Below are 22,190 nucleotides of genomic sequence, written 5' to 3'. Positions count from 1 at the left end.
AGACACAGTGTGCCCTGTTTTATTTTTCCTTTGTTCTTTGTTATTTCTTAACGGTTGTCATGAAGACTGTATCGGGAGTCCTAACTGTGTAGTGTAGAAGTGTTATCAAAATCCCGAGCTTGAAGTTATGAATATTTCTACCACTCGCGGCGCAAATAAGCACAGACTACGATATATATACATGGTCTGTCTAAAAAGAAACCGAACTTTTGCTATAAAAAGAAAAAAGTACAAGTAAAGTTTTTACACACACGTTTATTTACTCGAAATAATCTCCCTCTGCGTCAATACGACGTGTAGACCGTGTAATTAACATTTCGAAGAACCCTCGGGGGAACCCTTTCGAGGAACACCCTGTGTCCCTTTCATTGGAATTTTCAATTTTGGGAAAAGAAAATAATCGCAGGGAGACAGATCAGGCGAGTAGGGTGGATAATCCAAGGTAACAATGCCAATTCCAGTGAGAGGGACACATTATAGCAATATTTCGGAGATTCAGACCACTGTAACCGCCGTACTAAACGGGGTACCAAAACAGGAGCTACAAAGGTCCTTCGAAATGTTAATTACGCGGTCTACACGCTGTATTGGCGCATAGCGAGATTATTTTGAGTAAATAAACGTGTGTGTAAGAACTTTACTTGTACTTTTTTCATTTTATAACAGAAGTTCGGTTTCTTTTTAGACAGACCGTGTATGTCATATGTGTATATATTATCATACACATATGACATGTATATATCGTAGTCTGTGCGCACTTACGCCGCGAGTGGCCGAAATATTCATAACTTCAAGTTCGGAATTTTGATAACAGTTTTCTAGTAACTTTCTTAGGGAGTTGGATCTCTTTATACAGTCTTCACGATGGTCGTTTAGCTTCAAGGCGCTTCTATCCTATGGGCCGATTCGCAAACACAATGCCTCCAGCCAGTGATGGGTAAAACCCTAGGTTTCGAATAAATTTGAAGTTTGCTAATCTGTTTGTCTCGTTTTCTCTTTCGAATGTTCTCCAAAAAAAGAAACAAGCCAAACACATCTATTCCTCAAACTTCAGATCTATTCGAAACCTAAGGTTTTGCCCATCTGTATCTCCAGCAGATTCATCCCTAACTCCTCGACAACTCCCACCTGAATGCCACCGAAGCCCAACAAGAAGCCCAGAAAAATGTCCGAGCTCGAACCTTCCCGGCAACCGAGACCCCGAGCCGTTTTCCTGGAGAATATTCACCAGCATCCTCGCCATTATCATACCTAATCGAGTGGCCTGGTCCGTTCGATTGACGGTAATCTTGAGGATCGACGATGCCGACGCGATTACCACATCGTCCACGGGTGAGACAGGGGACGGGGTCGATGGACCGTTTAATCGCAGGCCAGGGCCGCGAAGGAAAATGGCCGAGGTGGTAATCGTTAGCTCCGGAAGCTGACCGATCAGGCCAGATAGGACGCCGGGCTGTAACGCCCCGGCCATCGCGGACGTGCCCGACGAAGCGACGTCGTTGCCTCGAATAATCTCGAAGCGAACGGATATCTAAACGAGGACCTTGAAGCCAGCCTCCGGGCGATGTACGCGTACATATGTACGCTCGAGCGGACGTATGGAAGTCGAGTGCTCGCCGAGTGATATATATCGGCCGCGATATATCGCTCTCGATGGTACCGCTCCGATCTTCGGCCAGAGAGAGAAGATAGCACGCGGGATGCGGGGAGACCCTGAGGAGCGTTCCACGCACTCGTTGCAAACAACACGCCACCACGCCCTCGTGAAACAATGTGATGGTTAACCTAACAAGCTCTCATCCGTGCTTCACGTTCCTCGGTACCCTACCGTGGTGCACGGTTGCAGGCTCGTTTCGCTTCGGCGTCCTGGTCGCGTTCGCCACGGAGAGACGCCTAGGGCAACACTTCCAGGACACCGCCGTATACCGATATTCTACGGCGATAACGATGTTGCGACATACGCGAGTTAAGTCGTGGGATCGCCGGGGTTATGGTCGTATTAACCGGGCGACTGTTAGTGCCTCTGGTGACGAGGGCCCTGGCCGGCCTGTCCAGCGTCGCTCGTTTTGTTAAGGAGTAATTGAAGGGCTGCTTTTTGCACTCTGAACGAGTTTCGCGCGGCGATATTCCGGGAACCGATGTTTGAATATCGTCGGGAACTGGGAGAGTCGGAGGCGTTACTCTCGGAGGGATCCTTGGGGTTTCTGTTACGATTATCGTGAGGCTTCCATGAATATTACAGATACAGAGTTTGGACAATCAGAATTTACCGACACCAGGTTTGAAATACACCGATTTGCGCTGACAGTTGCATACATACACCCTAAGTCCGGAAAATAACCAGAATGGCTTTAAAAATAACAGAACTAGTTAGAATAACGTTCTCCCTCAGCCGAAATACAACGATTTGCACGTTTAAATGCATACATACACCCTCTGTCCCCAAAATAACCGCAACGGCTTTAAAAATAGTAGAACTAGACAAATATTGTCCCTTAGCTCAAATACAACGATTTGCACGTTCAAAAAATGCATCAAATGACTCTCTTATGACCTTGATTGGAATGGTGTTGATACTGGTCGTCATTTTTCGATGAATATCTTCAATTGATGCAAAGCGGTGACGCCAAATGCATCTTTGGAATAAAAAATAATCGCGGGGAGCCAAATCGGATGAATGTGCGGGATGTTGAATTAAAAGAATTTATTTTTTGGTGTTACACCATGACAATGCATCTTCTTATGGATCATCAATCGTCACCAAATTTTTGACCAAGAAACAAATGTATCCTTTGCAATACCGTGTTTGTTCTTTGAATGCAAAAAACGCTACACACCTATGTTTGACATCGTTATCACCGTTGAATCACCTCTTGCTCGAAAAGTACGCCATTAATCCGAAGGTGAGATAAACGCTCGGAATGGGAACTGAAGTTTACATTGGGTGAATTATAGTCTCAATTATATAACCTGCTGTTTCTATTATTTCGATATTATTGAAACTAAATTGACTGATCTAAATTAACCCCTTAACCTACACAGAATCACTCTTGAAACTAAAATTCATATATTCACATACTCGAAGATTAACTTACGTTTAATTAATAGTGCTTTTCACTGAGGAACAAACAAAATTAATTCCGAATGTTAAGTATCAAAGAAAAAAAATTTGAATGAAATCTTTTGAATGAAGTTATAAAAATAAATAATACATGAATGTTCGAATATGTAGTTTCCAATAGTCTGGAAGCAAAACATAATTACAGTAAAAATTTCCAAGAAATTTCCAACTCGAGATGTATCTTAGCATTCTATTGCCATGAATTCTAAGCTATCTAGATTTGAGAATATGGTCACCGATAATCATTTTATTGACACTTCGAGCTCCAAAGAAATTAAACCAAAAGAAACATTAGGTATTGTAGCTATGTTGCGTGAAACCTAATGGCGACAGAGAGTCACCTCTCGAGTGCAAAGGGTTAAAACTTTTTCAATTAACGGTTCGCTCTCATAAATCGTATCGTTGAAATTGCACTCCAAAATCCTGACCAATTCTTGCTGAATAATAACTAATTATCAAATAATCCACAGACACAATTTCAATTATCTCCGGTACGATACACGAGGAAATCATCATACCGTAACTTTAAAGTACCAAAATTGAATATTTTCGCACCGAAGAAGACCGGAGCCAAAGCAAACAACGCTCCTCGCTCGCAATTTCAAAGGCAGACCAGTATTCGATCATTCTCCAACGTATAAAGGCAGTTGAATTCCCCAGTCATCGCGTTCGAAGTTACAACCAGTTGTTCTGAAACTGCAGCCGCATCCCCTCTTTGGGGAAACAAGGCATTCTTGTCTGGTTTTATCGATACACTGTCCACCTAGACGAAACGTAACTCCACTTAGCTAGAGACGTAAAGAAAGACGTAGTTAGACAGCACACGACGTTCCTGGACGACGAGTCAGGGGACAATCTGCCATCGGGCTGTAGCCGGGATAGGTGGAAACGCCTGGAATTCAATACTCCTCTGTGCCTTCGGTGAATCCAAATATGGGACTCGGCAACGATCTTTGTTGGAAGCTACGGACGCCGATGGAAACACGAAAGTGCCGCATATGTCTTTTGTCTGAACACCAATAAAAGCTAAACGAATGAATCACTTTCCCCGTTCGGTAGAATTCTTTCCATGTATCCTGTCTTTTGGATGCTTTCACATTTTAGGAAGTTCGCGAGACAGGTTAAGTTTGGTTGAAAATAGTATTTCCTTTCTTAGTTTACTATTAATTCCAGTTCTGACAGATCTAAATTTGTATTCAGAAATGTGCACAGGTGACAAATTGTAGTGGTTTAATTCTAATCCTAACAGACCTAAATTTTTATTTAAAAATGTGCACAGTAAAAATTTACTAAAATTGTTGAAGTAAACGTTCACTAATTTAAATTTGTCGCGCCTGTTTTGCCAACGCACTGTACTACACTGTGTGTAATAATAAAGAAACTGTATAGGACGCTAATATAATTAATCTGTGTCAATAGCTTGATAAAACCAAGAATCGACCAATCCCAATATCCATTTCCACAAAAATTAATTATAAATACTGAACAAAATTGAATTTGCACGCTTGTCTTTTTATATAGATACAAATTATCATAAGTTGTTGGCGAAGAATATAAACGATTTCTTCAAAACCTTGTGGAATTTTGAAAGAAGCTAAATAACATTCTCAGCATGAATGCCAATTCAATGGAGTTAAATAAGATGATCCTGTTCGTTGGATGGGTAAAAGATCGCCAATTGCGTAAATCGTACCATTCATCGTCCTTCGATACGTCAGATTTCTGCATTGGACGACACCTCAAGCAGGCTATTCGATAGAAACCAGTCGATAATCCATTAGATCTTCGTGACCGTATCGCAGCTAATTGTCACAGGCTTCGAAATACGTCAAGAATGTTCGAACACTTCCTACGACCAATAAAACACATCGATGCTTGCCACTGTTTGCGAGGATTCCACTTCAACTAGTTCTTTCGATACGCAACTTCAACTGGAACTCGGATGAGAAGCGTTTATCGTTTGGGTTGTAAACACGAAGTGTCGAGTATTTAACACGTGACGAGTTGTGTAATAAGAACATATACACGTTTCTCAGTTCGTGTTGAAATTGATTAATTGTCCAACTTTGACTGATTTAGTAATCTGTTTCACAAAAATGGTAATCAAGGAACCATTAGGAAAGGAATTAATGAAAGTTAAAACTCCGATATAAACTGTATGAATGCAAAAAGAGTACAAAGCTGTATCGATATTAAATAATTTCAGGCCTGAGATCATGATGCTTTATATATTTACATATTTATAATTTATTTATGACGACGCGAACTAGTAAATTTATGAATTACTTTTGGAATAGAATAAACGAGATATGTGTGTTTTAGCTGACATGCATTGGTTCATTCTTTCTTTTTATAAATATATTTATTTTGAAGTGTTTTTCTAGTTAATAATGAATAGACTGCGGATTTTTATGCAAAATAAAATTGTTGAAAATGTACCTAGAAACATTGAACCTAAATAGGAATTTATTTTATTCTGCAAATATTATAACGTGAACTTTACTTTCAATCTCTTTTATATCCTTGCATATTGTTTACATTTTGTAGCTTCTTGCACATTCTTTCCTATAAATGCATAAAGATCCGCAGTCTAATGATGGAGAATTATATGTGTCATCCGAGTAATGAACACGTGATATTAATAGTAGTCCTAAACACTGGGTAAATGTTTACTTTCCTTCCAATTTAGCATAGATCTCAGTGTTTACTTCACATATTAAAAATTGCATAGTCGTCTACGAATCAAACAACAAAATACTTTTGTACGCGTTTATAATCATGTTTCTAATAAATCATTATAAATAGTCAATCATTTGACTATCAAACACGTTAATATCAACGGTAGCCTTAAACACTCGGTAAATGTTTACTTTCCTTCGAATTTATCATAGATCTCAGTGTTCTCTTCACAAATCTCAAGATCGCTACAACAATCTTCAACAATCAAACAACAAAATACCTTCCTACGCGTTTATAATCATGTTCGTAATAAATCACGACAAATAGTCAATCATTTGACTATCAAACATGTTAATATCAACAGTAGCCCTAAACACTGGATAAATGTTTACTTTCCTTCGAATTTACCACAGATCTCAGTGTTCTTTTCACAAATCTCAAAATCGCTACAACAATCTTCAACAATCAAACAACAAAATACCTTCCTACACGTTTACAATCATGTTTCTAATAAATCACGATAAATATTCAATCATTTGGCTACGAAACACATTAATATCAATAATCGCTATTTCTTAAACATTTTTCCTTTCACTAGATCCTCCCATAGGTCCCCGCATCCTCTTTGACCTATCTCAAAATCGTACTCGACTAAGATTCAATCAACAAAAGACCTCCATACGACTGCCACCTGACTCCTCGCCTATTCCATCAACAAGTCAACCGTCCAACCTCTAAACAAAACAAAACGAAAGAAAATCCCATAGAAAACTATCCATACACAGACTAAAATCTGAACCGCACGTCCTCCCGGTGCATCACTCGAGTAACCTTCCTCTCCCCCCGCAAAGGCAACATACTCCAGTTCCCGTCGCGGATGGGTCCGCCGAGGTCCGCCTTCCACGTCGGGCCCCGAAAGAAAATATTATCTTTGCGGCCCGTTGCGAAGAAATCACCCACAAAGAACTCCGCGGCGACAGGTTACTCTGACACCGTCCGCTCGGTTCGAGGTCCTCTTCGGTGTATCCTACTCCTTGGTCCTGGATCGGATCCAGTGGATCCTACCACCGCGCCGCGGCGACCACCACCTCCACGACCCGGTCCGTCCACCACCACCACCAGGGGGACCTTTGTCCACCACCACTCGGGTTCGGCTACCACCTCTTCGTGCGGAACCAGCGCGGGGCACCTCGCCATGTGACTGATTCCCCTACTCCGCAGGTTGACGAGCGGTAGGCCTGCCTACCTGCCGCCCGTTGCCCCGCTCCCATTACGACGCGGACTCTCGCGGCAGGTGCACCAACCTAAGTGCCACTCCGCTTACCTGTGTGTCGTGCCTACCGTAGCCAAGTGTGTCCGGTGGTCAGGTTCTTCCCTCTCTCTCTTTCTTTCTTTCTTCTGCTGTCTCTCTCACTTTTCCCTTCTTTTTTCCTCCTCCTCCTCCCTCTCCTCCTCCCCCCTTTTCTCTGTCTCGTCTTCTCAACCCCCTACCCCGGGCTACGTCCTTCTCCCTCTGTCTACGTCTGTCCCCCTCGACGACGCCTCACGCAGCAGTGCCGTGTTGTAGTGTCGTGTCATCTTGCGCTACGTCAACGATCCTCCCGAGTCCGTTGCGGAGGCAACGATCGATCGCGTTATCCTCAACCGATTCCGTTTACGGCCCCCATCGCCTGGTGACCCGGTCTCTGCGGACGTCGACGGGCCCCGAACCGTCGTTTCGGCCTCGATAAACAGACGTTTCCTAACCAGTCGGGTCTAGAACGTGTAAACAATCCACTCGGTCACACGGGCCCATCCAGGTATCGGCCCTGACAGTGTTTACAGTTGTCCAGGCGTCGATCGTCGATCGTTCGCAGCCGAGGGATCGTTTCGCGAGTGTCAGTGATATCGACGATAGTTAGTGCACAGTTCGGCCCGGAGAAGGAAGACTGGTTCCCTCTCGGACCCGGGGGCCGCGGGAGGAAGGGGACAGTGAAGGTGTCAAACGTCCGCGACTCCTCATTGACATTTCCGTGACATTTAGTGCGCGATTCGAGCCGAGCGCGAAACACCTTTTCGTGTAACACGCGTGAGAGATCGTCCGTGCCCCGGAGAAAGTGACGAGGGGTCTGGGAACCGAGTCGATGACGGTTCCGCCGTGTCTTATCACCGCCGCAGACGGCTTATCTACGGTTATCTGTCTCTCGGAATCATCTGTCTCTCACTCATGCACGTGCACCTAACGCGATAAAAGGGGCTCGGCAACCTCTGCACTCGCGGACGGACGATTGCTGAGCGGATCACGGGACGGGAGGCATGGTCCTCGACGGACGTCCTTTGACGTTCAACAGGTGGTCGTTCGCCAGGTGACGGACGCAGGTACCAGTCGAGCGCGTGGCGCTGGAAGATCGTACGCGAGGAGACTGCGCCAGGCAGACGCCTGCTCGAAGGGAACGTCGATCGGAGGTCGTTTCTCACGACGGAAGTTCGCATCAGAGATCAAACTGGACATACTTACCGCAACGTCGGGACGTACGGAGTGGAGATGTCCGCGGGTCGCTGAGAGAATGAGGGAGCTGGACACCGAGAGCCCTGTTGTCTGGCCGGCCTGGTGTTATACTGGTGAGTTGGCTCGTCAACGAAGGTTGAGGCGTACCTTGATAAGAAGCGTACCTTTGGAAGACGAAGAATGGTGGAGGATAAGAGTTCGAGAAAGTGACGTTTAGGTGCGGTTTGGGAAGAAGCGATTATGTGAGACAAGGTTCGTTGGATCCAGGGATGATATTATTTAGTGTATCGAAATTCTAGGGTGGGATTTCTACCTTTCTATAAGAGACGAAACTAACGCGGTTTGGGAAGAAGGGATTATGTGAGACAAGGTTCGTTGGATCCAGGGATGATATTATGTAGTGAATTGGAATTCTAGGGTGGGATCTCTACCTTTCTATGAGCGACGCAAGTAACGCGACGAGAACCTTTTTCTGTGCTACAGAGAAAGTCACCTTTACAAAGTTATTCTTTACGAAGGTACACCAAGTTTATGTATATTGAAGTTCTGGCAATGACAAGCCCTGAATTTGTAATATTTCGCGAAATTATTGCAAGATACGTCAAATTTCGTGTACCCCTGTAGGTGGTGTTGATTTCTTCGTAACACGGAGAAAGTTACCTATTCTTTACAGAGGTACAAGTTTATGTACGTCGAAGTTGTGGCAATGACAAGCCCCGAATTTTTACTATTTCGCGAAATTACTGCAAGATACGTCAAATTTATTACCCCTGTAGGTGGTGTTGATTTCTTCTTCGTTTTTCAATGCTTACATCGGATTCCAGGAATTTGATCCATTTACACGAAAAACTGGAGCGTTGAAACGATAGAATGCCAACATTTATCGTGGTTATTGAGTGACACATGGGAGATCAAGTTTCAGTAGCATCTCCATTCGTTTATTTCGCTGTGAACAGAAGATTAGAAATTATTGTCATAAAAATTCCGTAGCTTCTAGGCGTGAACGTTGTAGGAAACACGTGGTAGCAGTTAATGTGCAACGTTTATAAACGTGAAGATAAACTGAACGCAGTCGGAGGCTGCGAACTATTTGAAATAACGTTTGAAATCATAATTCTAATAAGACATTTCATTTCTAATGTGACACTTCTACATATGACACTTCTAAACATGACACTTCTAAATATGACACTTCTCGCGCATGCTCGATCATTCCGTCGGACCTACTTTCCACGTACAAGTTGAAATTTGATTCGAAACAAATAAGTAACACGTACAAACAAACTCTGATATGCATATAATCCAGAGGCGTTCTCTTATTTTGACGCGAAGATTGCTCGAAGAATATCTTTGTACGTCAGATTTAGATCGAAGACTCCATCATTTTACATAGTACGCGAATTTTTCTGAAACGAACTCGAACTTGCGCGATATCTGTCAACTTGTCGAAAATGTGAAAGTTATGAATCAGTTGTCAGAAGGTAATTGATGACTTACTGTAGATTGATACTCGAAAATGGCATGTGACTATCTAGCGTAGTTTTCTTTTCGAAGAACTCGTATAATACAACAGAGTGAAATAATTAATAAATTGAATTGTAGTAAGGGCGATTAACCCAGTCACTGTCAAGCAAATTTAAAGCTGGGTTATCATTTTGATAATAAAAAGTGATATTACATTTGTTATTTTAAAAAGAAAATCTACGATCTTCTTTTGCATTAATTCGTGACTCAAAAATGCTGTAAAGTTATCCTTTGAATAATTTCAATCAATTTGAACTACGAGACATCTTATAGTTGACAGTGAATGGGTTAATTTAGGGAAACTTCTAATGTTTCTGAAGTATCAGCGTTTTGTTAGTTACAATTGTATTTCTCACGCACAGTTCGCCACCTTTCAAACTGATTACGTTGAATAAGGTCTTATTTACACGTTCGTTGCCATGCATTCTAATGTTCCATTCAGAACAATGGATTTCTATTGATTGTAATGTTAGTTTGACGCGATAATAGGTAAACCAACCAAGTGACAGTTGCGTTCATTGTAAATTACAGGCCTCGCTTCACTGATTTCCAGGTGTAAGCAACGTTTTCCTCTCATTACGTGACGTTTGCTATTAAACAGTAACGTTTTTGTAAATCAGGAAAGGAAACGAGTCTCGTTTAGATAAAACGAAGCGAAGAATAAACAATAAACCAGTGTCGATCCATTCTTTGTTTGACAAGCAATAAAATCCTAATTTTACAGTCGAATTATGCTTCATGTTGAATGAACGTCAGCTTATCTTAGTGACTGTTCAACCGAAAATTAAATGAACTAAATTTATTTACAAAATTTTAACACCTGCGACTGATGTTAATATTAAAAACACGTGGTCGAACATTAAAAATACAATTTTTGTTCATATACATACTGCAAGAAATGAATTTGCTTAAAGGAAACAGCCTCATGTAACAAAATTAAAAATAATAAACTGTTAATGTATGAAACAAACGATCTAATGTTAACAGCAGCCACAGTGTTGCAGTTTGTTAAAAAGATATAGTCACAAAGTTTGTTAGATCTTTACATACCTGATTATTAGAATTTATACTTCATTATTTTCTCTACATGAAAAGAAATATTCTCATCACTTTAAAAAAAATTCTCAATGGATTACTTGGTAGAGTTCTTATTCGTCACGTCAATATTCCCAGTGAAATTGTGTTCATTTCTGAGATGAATGCTAAAAGATATGACATCTTGATTTCATACAATTTTCATAATTTCTCTTGCAGACCAATTCTATAAGGTTTCCGTGTGTAGCTAATCTTTTGAACCCCTCCTTAATTTTTATACATTAATTAACGTCATCTTTCTGACATGAACTAATGCCCAAAGATATCACATCTCGATTTCGTACAATGTTCATAATTTCTCATGCAGACCAATTCTATAATATTTTCGTGTGCAGTTAATCTTCTGAACCCTTCTTAATTTTTATAAAATATTTAACGTCGTCTTTCTGACATGAACTAATGCCCAAAGATATGACACTTCGATTTCATAAAATTTACCTAATTAACCTTCTGGATCCCTCCTTAATTTTAATAAAATAATTAACGTTATCCGGGCCATGTCGCGATCAAAAATTGTGGATCACCGTCAGTGGCACGTGTCGACAGTGGACGAAACAACATATAATCAATCACGATGTAACAGGATGCCGTTCGCGGTGACAACTTGCGCAAAGTTATGAAACACATGTGTACCGAGGTAGGCGTTGTTCTCCGCTGCTGGAATTCGCACTCCGTCGTCTATTCACGGCTGACGTATGGGAAACAAACACGCCGGTCGATAAGAGGTCTTGAATTATGTTTTACAATCATTTCGAATTATATAACGCGAGTGGTAGCGACGTTCGAACGGCGTTTAATCGGTACGAGGTCGTTTTTCGATAGACGAAAATTCGGGGCCGTGACCCTATTGATGTCTATGCCACGTCAGAAGATATAGTCGTCACGTAGATTAGTATACTGTTACGTTTATGTTTACGCTGTTGAAATTGCTTGTCAGATTTATCTAGGTACATATGTACGTGTCGCGAGAGAATCGTCTGACGTTGATAAAAGTAATCGTTTGGTGAACGTAGGAACTAATATGGAGTTTCGGTGGTCGTAATTAGCAGTTTCCAATATTTATTTTCTAAGGTATGCCTAATGCGTGTGCATTTTTATAATGTTTGCGCGTTTTTTGGGTGTTTTGGGGAATTGGCGAATGTCCCTGGATATTCCAGTTAGTTAAGTTCCATGATAAAGACATGACTTGTAACTTAATTTGTGAATTAATCATTTGTGAATTAAGTATTCAGAATAAAGTGTTTACAGTACTGTTGAATTTGACTTACAAAGCTTCCTATGGTTGTATTGTTCAGTTTATCAAACAATCCTGACAAATAACTGATCGAAAGAGTTATTAATTAAAAGTGTCTCTTACGATTTATTTTTGAGTTTTGGATATTTATCGTGTGATTCACTTTGGGTGTAAAGTGGAGGTAAAATACCTACAACATAGAAATTTCAAAGGTATCCAAAGATTAAGTAGAAAAGGAGATAAAAATCAACAAATATATATATGTGGTAGTAGTAGATAATGTAAAGTTGATTACTCATAGATGTTAAGAGTTAATTCTTTTTTTATCAAATTTTCTAATACCATTGAAAATTCCTATTAACCTTAAAGTACAGGTAATCTTCAGAAAAAGATGTTTCAATCGATACTAAATATACTAATATTTGCTTTCCGCTCAGATAAAATTTGTGTAAAACTTGCGTTTTTGGTGTTTCTTGTTACGAATAATCGGCTTCTAGTTTTCCATAAAATACATTTTTTGGATGACTATGTTCTGTCTATTATAAAATCTTCATATTACTATGTCTAATTTAAAGGTTTTATAACAGAAAGAATACAGTCATCCAAAAAATGTATTTTATGGAAAACTAGAAGCCGATTATTCGTAACAAAACACACCAAAAATGCGAGTTTTACAAAAATTGTATCTGTCACGAGCGGAAAGCAAATATTTGGAAATTTAATTTAATTTGATTATTTAATACACAGCTTTTCCAAAAGAGAGAACAGAGAAACATAACATTGTAAACATCTCAATCTTTAAGATTCCTTTTATCGTTCGTCTACTCCAAATCAAGTGCACTTTAGTAAAACTGTTAACTTTCTTCTGCGTTCAACTTTTCTCACCAACGCCTCTATCACCGTCCCTTATCAACCTCCCTACCAGAGTTCTCTCGAAAAGTGGTTGGGTATTTTCGATGGCCCTTCGCCCATAAAAACGATGCTCGGGACTTCGGAATGTCTCGAGCGAGCGGAATGAACGAATGTCGAAGTGTGTAATTACGGTTCTCAATCTTGACAATTAGGAGCGCTTGGAAGCTGTCGGTAGCGAATAGGCGCCCACTTAGAAGCTGCAGTTTCCAGCAGCCTTATCTCGCCGAATCGGGCACGGTTATTCGTCGGGCGCTTCTAATTAAGAGGGTCTTCCGCTGATTTTTTTCTTCTACCGGCGAAATTGCTCTGTCGACTACTGTCTTCGAATAATTCCACGATATTTATTCATCTGGGCGGAACACGGACCCCTTAAACCGGGGATGGGCGAAATTCTATTCGAGGAATTATTAAACGAATAGCAACACCTCGCAGGGATTTATTTGCAGCCCTTTCGAAAGGAGGGTGTTGTTCAAATGAGTTTTTCATTCATTCAATGCGACTATATGTTCATAATATATTTAGATTCAATCATTCCGATTGGTCTTGTTTTTCGTTTTGTTTCGTTTGTTTTCGTGAGAATAAATTATTAGGTTTAGACAAATTTCAAGTTTAGTCATTTTTTGAATAGTCTAGAAATTGAATATTCATCGTGTATACTTCATTAAAAATGATTTAATGTAAATGGCATTAAAATAGATTTAGAGTGTCACTAGATCATACTGGATTTTTTACTTTTATGGAATATTGTATATTTAATTTTGTTCTCCGACTTTTGTTTTCGTTTTCTTCATTTTGTATAATATTATCTACAACCTTAACACGTTGAGACGTTTGAGTGCTCTAATTAATCTTCTTAGGATAGGTCAGCTGCATAGACACTCTATTAGACAGTGTTTGGTAACACGTTTATGCAGTTATCCATGCTCTGTTTATATATTTTGGTGTGCTGAACGATTACTGCCTAATGTCTTCCAAGTCTACCATGGAGCATCGACTACTATTAGGATAATTCACTACAGTCTCTCAATTTTCTTGTTGCGACTATCCAGATTTCAACATCATATGTCCAGATTGATTTCCCAGTAATTTTATAGATTAGCAATTAATTTTCAGGGTTCATTTTAGAGTATCCTTTTCTTAGGTAGTCCATATTTCTTTCACCATTGATCTTTTCAATTTCCCTCGCTAAATTTTATATCGTTGGTACTCCTACATATCTATTTCCTCGGAACGAAGCTGACACAATTTCGAAAACCGTGTTCCAGTCCCTTCCCTGGTTGCATCGAAAACAACGAACCTACGTATCGTGTTTCGTTTGCATACGTTTCGCGCGCCACAAAGTGCAACACTTTGCGCACAATAGCGACGGCAATCAGTGGCTTTTTCACGGAGAATACATTATCTTCCGGATGGCTGATGCTTCTTCGTTAACCGGTACCCCAGCGCGGTCTGTGATTCGGTGACAGCGCCGATCCCGCGGAACGAATCCGTCATGATATAATGCCGAGGTAATGGCGAACGGTGCGTTGCGGGCAAACGCCAACTCTTTGTCGCGACCACTAATGGGATTAATGTTCGTCCTCGCTGCGGGGACATAAACGTGGACACCGTTTCTCGATTCCTGATGATTAATCAAGCCGGACGTCTGAATCGTTCCCCCGACGACGCCGGTTTCTGGAAGTCATTCAATTATTTTGACGGCTCGCTCGCTATTAAGGTCTCGAGGATGGAGTTTAACCCTTTCACGACCAACGTGTATCGCTTTCGATACCAGTCCATTGTAGGTTGTGTTGTTATTATAGCATTAACTGTATGTTTTCTTTCTTGGGGGATCATTATTTACTTGCGAGGCAGGACTTGTATACAAATCATCGTTTGGGTACTCGCTTGGTAGAAAATTTCATGAATGTTGTTTATTGTACGAATCACATCTTGTGCATTGTTTTGACCTTTTGTTGCTTCTTGTTCTCTTCAACGTCCTCTGAATATCGTTAGACACCAATTGATAAATAAATAGCTACACACTTAAATATTTAGAAGAATAAGGCAGATATAAACACGTTGCATAACAAATATGTTTAATTTTCGAGAAACTTCAAAACATCTCGATAAAAGCTTCACCAAACCTTAAAAAGATTAATCTGACTTTACAGCAGGTACAAATCACTTCCTAGGAAAATATTTCATACGTCACGTCAACTTCCAGTCTCTTCAAGTTTATCTTTCATCGAATGCACGAAACTTTTATCGGCTAAGAATTTTTCTATCTTAACCTTTCCTCCGTCGGTGTCTCCGCGCTTGATCACCAATGGAAAGCATCGAAGGCTTCCGGTCGTTTTCCAGGAATCTCAATCCCCGTCGAAGCATCCCCTGGCATCTTGTCGAAGGCGCCATGTAGGGTCTTCTCCTCGTGCGGACTTCCAGCAGGAATTACGCACGAGCCTGGCAAGCTGACGTCGGTTATTCCCGACCTTACGTCGGGGAACACGACTTGTCTTCGACGGTCCCCTTGGGTCGATGCTGCTTGTACCGATCGCCATTGGCTGAGTTAAATATTGGCTGTCGCTCAAAATACAAACGCTATTGCTCATCGCGTCGCTGACTGGGCCCCGAGCTGCCGTTGCCAATTGACTTATTTATGGGCAACAAAGCATCTGGCTTTATCGTCTCTCCGGCTGCCGTATGAATACGCAGCTTCCTTTCGTTGTCATTGTTTGCGACGGTTCGTGAGTTATGCTACACCCTTGTTTTTATTTCAAGGAGAAGCAGGAGAATTGATGGGGATAACGTCGGAAGTTTAAACTTTCGAGCATAGCGTGGAATTTTATGATAAAATTCGATATATCGATAATGGGAATGGATGTTAACATTACAATGGTGGCGCAGGATTGTAGCTAAACTCTTAGTCGCACACGCAGTTTGAATTTTGTATTCTTAGACCGGCCTTTACTTTTCGCGTTCTAACTCTAAACTAAAACTCTAGCATTTTTTCAGTTACATCTTCTTTTAAACTTTCAAGCAGAGAATTATCATGCTTTCCCAAACATGCGATTTCTTCTAGTCGTTCTTCACAAACTTGTTCGTACATTTATCAAACTCGTTCTCAAACTTTACACATAACTACTCTAATTTGACATTCGCCTTCGAATATCTTCGAAATTATCACAATTTACAATAGTTTGGTCGTTCAAATTTGAATTAGTTTAAGAAAATTCATATTCTTCATGTTTGATCACGTTTATAAACCTGCAAAATGTCACGAAGGAGTGTAAACGTAATTGATGCATGTTCTTTGTCATTACCATAAAGTTGAATTAGAAGGCTGAAACTTTGTTAGGTAGTTTGACGTTTAACTTTAAATCAGTCGAAGAAAATTCATATTCCACATTCTAGGCACTTTTTGTCCCCGAAAAATATCAGACAAGTTATAAAGGGATGTTTGGGAGATGTTCCTTGTTATTGCCACAATCTATAATTAGGATGGTGAGACTTTGTCAGGTACTTTAACCTTCTAAATTTGATTTAGCCGAAGAAAATTCATATTTCTCATTCCAATAATTTGATGTCTCTGAAAAATATTAGGAAATTTGTGAAGGAACGTTTGAGAGATGTTTCTTATCATTGCCACAAACTATATAATCAGGATGCTGAAACTTTGTCATGTACTTGAACCTTCTAAATTTGATTTAGCCGAAGAAAATTCGTAGTGTCTTAGATATTGTAAATTTTAACAGGTTTGACGTTTCAAAGCTTGTTTACTGGAGCTGGAAGCGTATTAGAATATCGTTACCACATTTTCCGCCACGATATTCTCGTAGGGTTGTAAGTTTGGCTAGGGTCGTACGAATTTAACACTGTTCAGTTCACTGTTCACTAAGACTAACCTTTGAGTTAATTGATGATAAAATTCGTATTCCTCATTTTAGTCATTTTGTGTCACTGAAAAATACCAGGAAATTTGTAAAGGAACGTTTGACAAATCTACCTTTTCATTGCCACGAACAGGATGCTGCGACTTTGTCAGGTACTTGAACCTTCCAAATTCGATGTAGTCGACCTTTGGTCTCCTTGGGAACCCGCAAACTGTTATGAATGTCACCCATCCACATTTGGCGGATGTTCCTCGTCAGTGTCACAAACTACAATCGCAGTGGCAGCCTATTTCGATTACCTAACACAAGGAAAATTGTCCTGGCGCGCAGCGCCGCGTTCAACGAAACGCACGCTCCCAGCAACGCGGAAAAACAAGCGGAATGGGTTGGAAGAGTGAAGCTTCCAAACTCGCCGCGATCGTGTCGTCCGGCGGGACAAGTTTTCTTGGGTGTTCGAGCCGCAGCCGTCATGGAGGAACCCGCTGAATGGAGCGGCGTGTGGTCGCTGAATCGTTTCGCTTCCATTGTAACCGACAGTACATAAAGTGAGTTTCTAACTACGAGTATCGCCCACGTATCGCCGGCACGTTGTCATGTTTAATTTGTCTACGATCCGACAACCGGCGGACGCATGATTCAATAGTTTGTCTCGGGGCACGCGATCGTCGGTTGCGATAAACGTCAACGTCCACCGTGATTTTCCTAAGATTAGGGGAGGAAACTGGTCGCTTCGGACCAAAAATGCAATTCTGGCTTTCGGGTACTTCCTTAACACCTCGATTCTGTTATCTTTGTGCTGTAGGCACGAAGCTGTAGGTAAGAAGCATTCGCGTGCTTAAAATTATTTGGAGTTCGACAAATATAATTGACGATATAGAAATTGTGATAGGTGGCTTAAATTTTTAAGTTAACACTAGGTTTATGGAGATCTCTTATCAGATTCCTGTTACTCAAGTAATGCTGTAACAGGTGAAACAGATTTGTTAAGATTAATTGGGTGACTTGAACGAAAATGAATTTGAATACAGGGTGTTTCCTACTTTCGCGGCAAGATTGTAGAAGCAGGATCTATACGAGAAAACAAAAAAAAAATGTTGTATGACGTTTGTTTATAAACACTTTGTTACGATATTATAAGCGATTAACAACAGATTTAAAACTGAATGATATGGAAGGTGTCATTCATCTTCATTCATTTTTCTGTTAGGTATTCAAAGTGATCTTAGAAACTGACTTTTACTTCATTTTTATTGAGATCCTCTTGCTTCTTGTATAATGGAAAATTGATCACTACCTGTAACAGTAGAAGACGAATTTAATCAAATTAGGTATGGTGTCATATTACAAAGGAAGCTGTAAGCTATGGCCTAAGTTCTTCATTCATTTTTCTGTTAGGTTAGGAAGGTGTATTGTGTAAAAGGTGTACAGTACAGCAGTAAGTACACGTGAAGAATGAACTCAACGAATCACTAATTCAGTTGCTGAGATGCAGCAAAATCGTCAGAAAATTCCAAATATTATACGTTCCATATTAGATCGATGTCAAGTTTGTATGAACGCAGAAGGTGGTCATTTCGAAATGATGATTTAAAAATTCTGAACGATCCTCGTACGTGAAGAAATGCTTCCTAAGTACAGGCAAAGTAAACACAATCAACCTTGCCAAAAAAAGTAAGAAACACCCTGTATATGCTTGTCTTTTTATATGAATAAAAGTCAGCATGAATGTTTGATGAAAAATAGAAACGACGTAGTATCGCTTACGTTGGTGCTGCATGTAAATTAGTTTTGAACGATGTTAATTGGTTCGGACGAACTATAACTTGATATAGATTTCAAATTATACAACACAGGTATCTCGAACGGGCTAGACGGGGCATAAAATTTAATGAATTCCTCGAGGAATGGGTGCACGACGCGACCATTAATAATCTTAAGCCTGTACCAGACTTCTTAATTCAAGCTCTTTCAATATCGAATCATGATCGCGGCCAGCAGAAAGAAATTTATGGCGCACACACTTCCCAGGAGATATTTATATTTGGAGACCAAATTATAAACGCGCCCTACGATTTAAGTAACAATAATGCAGAGTTGTTTAATGATAGTTTCATGATACATAGGGTTTTTCGTACTCTTCGCATTCCATTTCTATCTCCCTTGCTTTTTCTTTCTTGCAGAACGTTTTGTCTTAGATGAAGGTTAGGTGAGGTTTTGATTAGGAATCCTTGTAGTACCATTTTATTGAGATCTAATCGTAGGACTTTTTTTTTATATTTCAATTTTTTCAGACGTGATGTGGAAAAACTCAGTTAGCGAAAAATCAATGGCAATCAATTATTTCTATATAGGAAATTGATCGGTAATATCTCAAATACATAATACAGACATGAAAATTTTAATATAATAAAAATAATGAATATAAAAATATAATATATATATTTCAATAATTATTCGAGGAGGAAAGAGTGTACTAATTAATTTTTTCCTCAAAAGCATTTATATAATTCAATCCAACAAGAACGAGAAATTCACACTGAGCATTAGCGACAAGTATCCCACTTCTGGCACCAGTTCAGCTGTGACGTGGAACGAGATTCCCGCGTCACACAGAAATGGTGTTATTTGAAAAAATATATGGTTAATTTCGAGACAAAATTGCCGAAAAATTGTTTATAATAAAAGCACTATGAAATATAATGAAAAATTCCTACGGTATTCCCGGCAACGACACGTACCGGCACCGACACGACAAAACATTAAAACACGCGTATTAACTATTCACACTATTCCGGTTGACGGAACGTTCAGGTCGGTGTCTGTGAATAGTTCCATTAAAACGCGTGTTTTAATGTTTTGTCGTGTCGGTGCCGGTACGCGTCGTTGCCGGTCCGTGTCGTATAGAAGAATCGACCTTAAAGCCTCAAGCTTTCCTTTGTAATAATACGACAACATATCTAATAAATTCTCCATTATTCATAGAAGAAGCAAGAGGCTCCGAATAAAATTGTACCACAAGGATTCTTAATCACGTTTGCCTAAGACAAAGCGTTCCGCAAGAAAGAAAAAAGCAAGGGGAATAGAAAGGGGATGCGAAGAAGAAGGCGAACCGAGAAAAAGTGCCAAGCCACGCCGAGCTCGCCCAAGGTGGGAACAAAAGCCACTTTTTCTTTCCCTTTACTTCTTCTTCTTCTTCTTCATTTTCTTCTTCTACGTCTACTTTTGGTTCGCCACGTACAGGGATCACTCTCGTTCGCCATTGTGACTTCTTGCACGTATGAAAAACCACAAACCGCCGACGTTATTTCGCGGCTGCGAACACGAAGAGTCTCCCATTCCACGAAGCCCAAACCACGTAATATTTACCACGGACCCTTTCGTCCCTTCGTTCCCTCCCCTCTGCTACGTTGTCCCTTCGCTCGATCCCGCCCTGGCCCATTACCGCGATACGGAATCAGCATCTCGCTTGATCGACAGTTGCCCGATCCATTCGTGGATGCCGCGATCATCAGGGTGTCACTTATCGAGTAGTCGAAAGACGTGGGGAGGAAAAAATCGCGTGGACTGCGCTCGATCGCTGTCGGTTTCGAGAACTCGATAATGGACACGGAGAAACGAAGGGATAAAATGGCGACGTGCTCCTGGCTCTTATTCTTGGATCTCTTGGATCTTTTGGGTTTCTTGGGTCTGCTAATGGGAGAAAGGCGCGATGGTTCTTCCTATTTAAGGTAATTGGCCTGATTTTTGTAGAGTAGGAAAGTTTCTTGGTTCCCTTTAAAATTGATGGTCCTAGGAAAATATAGGTCTTAATGTTTATTGAGAATTGAAAGTAAAATTCTACAAAGTTGGTGCATAAAAGAATATCGTCACATTGAAACAAATTACAAATTCAGGAAGAGGACGAGAAATCCTATGATCATTAAACTTTCATTAAACAACTCTGCATTACTGCCATTTAAAACGCAGTGCACGTTTATAATTTGGTTTCTATAAAATAAATACAGGCTAAAGGGTTAAGATTAAATTAAATTATTAGATTAAATTATTATATACAAATTACTATTACAAAATTTATTAGTGGTACAGGGAAGTTCTGCTCACAGAATTTTGACTGTTTCCATTATTTTCCTAAAAGTAATTCCCAAAGTATGCCTGTAATTTCTTGCATTTCCCTTCCAATCGCCCGCGCGCGTGTGTGTGTGTGTGTGTGTGTGTGTGCATTTGTGAATAGTATTTTAATTCCGATAAATTTAAATTATGATATACTGCACGGTTGAAGTTCTTCAAATATTCAACAAATATCCCAAAATGTTTCTAATTTGCCCAGTCAAAAATATCGATCGGTTGGTTATAACTAAACTGCGGATCTTTATGCACAAAATAAAATCTTCGCGAACGCGCTTATAAAAATTGTTGAATAGGAATTTATTTTATTCTGCAAATATTATAACATGAACTCTACTTTCAGTCTTTTTTATATTCTTGCATATTATTTGCATTCTGTAGGTTTTTGCACATTCAAATTTCCTATAAATGCATAAAGCTCCGCAGTCTAGTTATAACAAATACCAGAACCGGATGCACGTTCCGACGGAAGTCGCGTGCGAATGGCACCCTGTCGCTCGTACAGGTGACTCGAGCCGAGGAGGGGAGATTCCTTAATCGCGTCATGACGTTTCCATACCGTGAATCGAGCGAGTCACGTCGCTTAATTGCCCTCCGCGAATTGTTGAATGCCTACCGTGCGGCGACGTCGCGGCACGCGTTTATCTTTCGGGGGAAACGCGCGGGCCCGAACGGGAGGGAACAGAAAGCGCGTGTCCGGCTGGCGCCATTAACCGCGCGACGGCCATGGGAGACCGTCGATAACGAGCTATCAGAATGGGAAGACGGTCAAGGCTTGATAAAACGAGGATCGAATCGAGATTGTTCGGCGCGGCCTGAAGAATCGGACTGGGACGCCAGGTGGCGAGGCTTTCTGTCGCGGCTGGACCGTAATTGCCGCTGACGCCGAAGAAGTCAGCCGTGATTCGTTCTCGTGATCGTTATATGTAGGCTGGAAGTTAATGACGGTGGAAACGCCGAGGCCGGGTTCGATGAAACTGCCCCTCTGAGAAAGTCGATTTTTCATTCGGACCGCCGGAGTGGCTACTATCTTGCAGGAGAGTCGAGACGAAAGGTGAGAAATTATGAATTCTTAAGGTCTGCTAGTTCTAGCATCAGAGTTCTAGTATGCTAGTTCTAGAAAGAGGGTGTGGAACACAC

The 22,190-nt window shown here is 40.7% G+C and overlaps 1 protein-coding gene across 11 annotated transcripts in view; it reads left to right on the top strand.

Moving 5' to 3' along the window:
* The window catches only part of LOC128879548 (uncharacterized), a 533,296-nt gene that overhangs the window by 294,314 nt on the left and 216,792 nt on the right, over positions 1-22,190 (top strand). The window contains exon 1 of one of the 11 annotated variants that reach the window (XM_054128812.1): positions 7,069-8,401. The exons of 9 other annotated variants lie outside the window; for them this stretch is intronic. Coding sequence is in view for 1 of the 2 variants with exons in the window: in XM_054128814.1 (XP_053984789.1) it covers positions 8,347-8,401 (55 nt within the window). In the remaining variant the exon portion in view is untranslated. Of the gene's footprint in view, positions 1-7,068; positions 8,402-22,190 lie in introns of those variants that run through there. One more of the 11 variants, XM_054128814.1, reaches the window with a different exon arrangement.

This window comes from Hylaeus volcanicus, chromosome 7 (genome assembly GCF_026283585.1).
Source record: "Hylaeus volcanicus isolate JK05 chromosome 7, UHH_iyHylVolc1.0_haploid, whole genome shotgun sequence".
Classification (NCBI taxonomy): Eukaryota; Metazoa; Arthropoda; class Insecta; order Hymenoptera; family Colletidae; genus Hylaeus; species Hylaeus volcanicus.
Note: the sequence above shows the minus strand (reverse complement) of the source record. Positions and strands in the feature narration are given on the sequence as shown.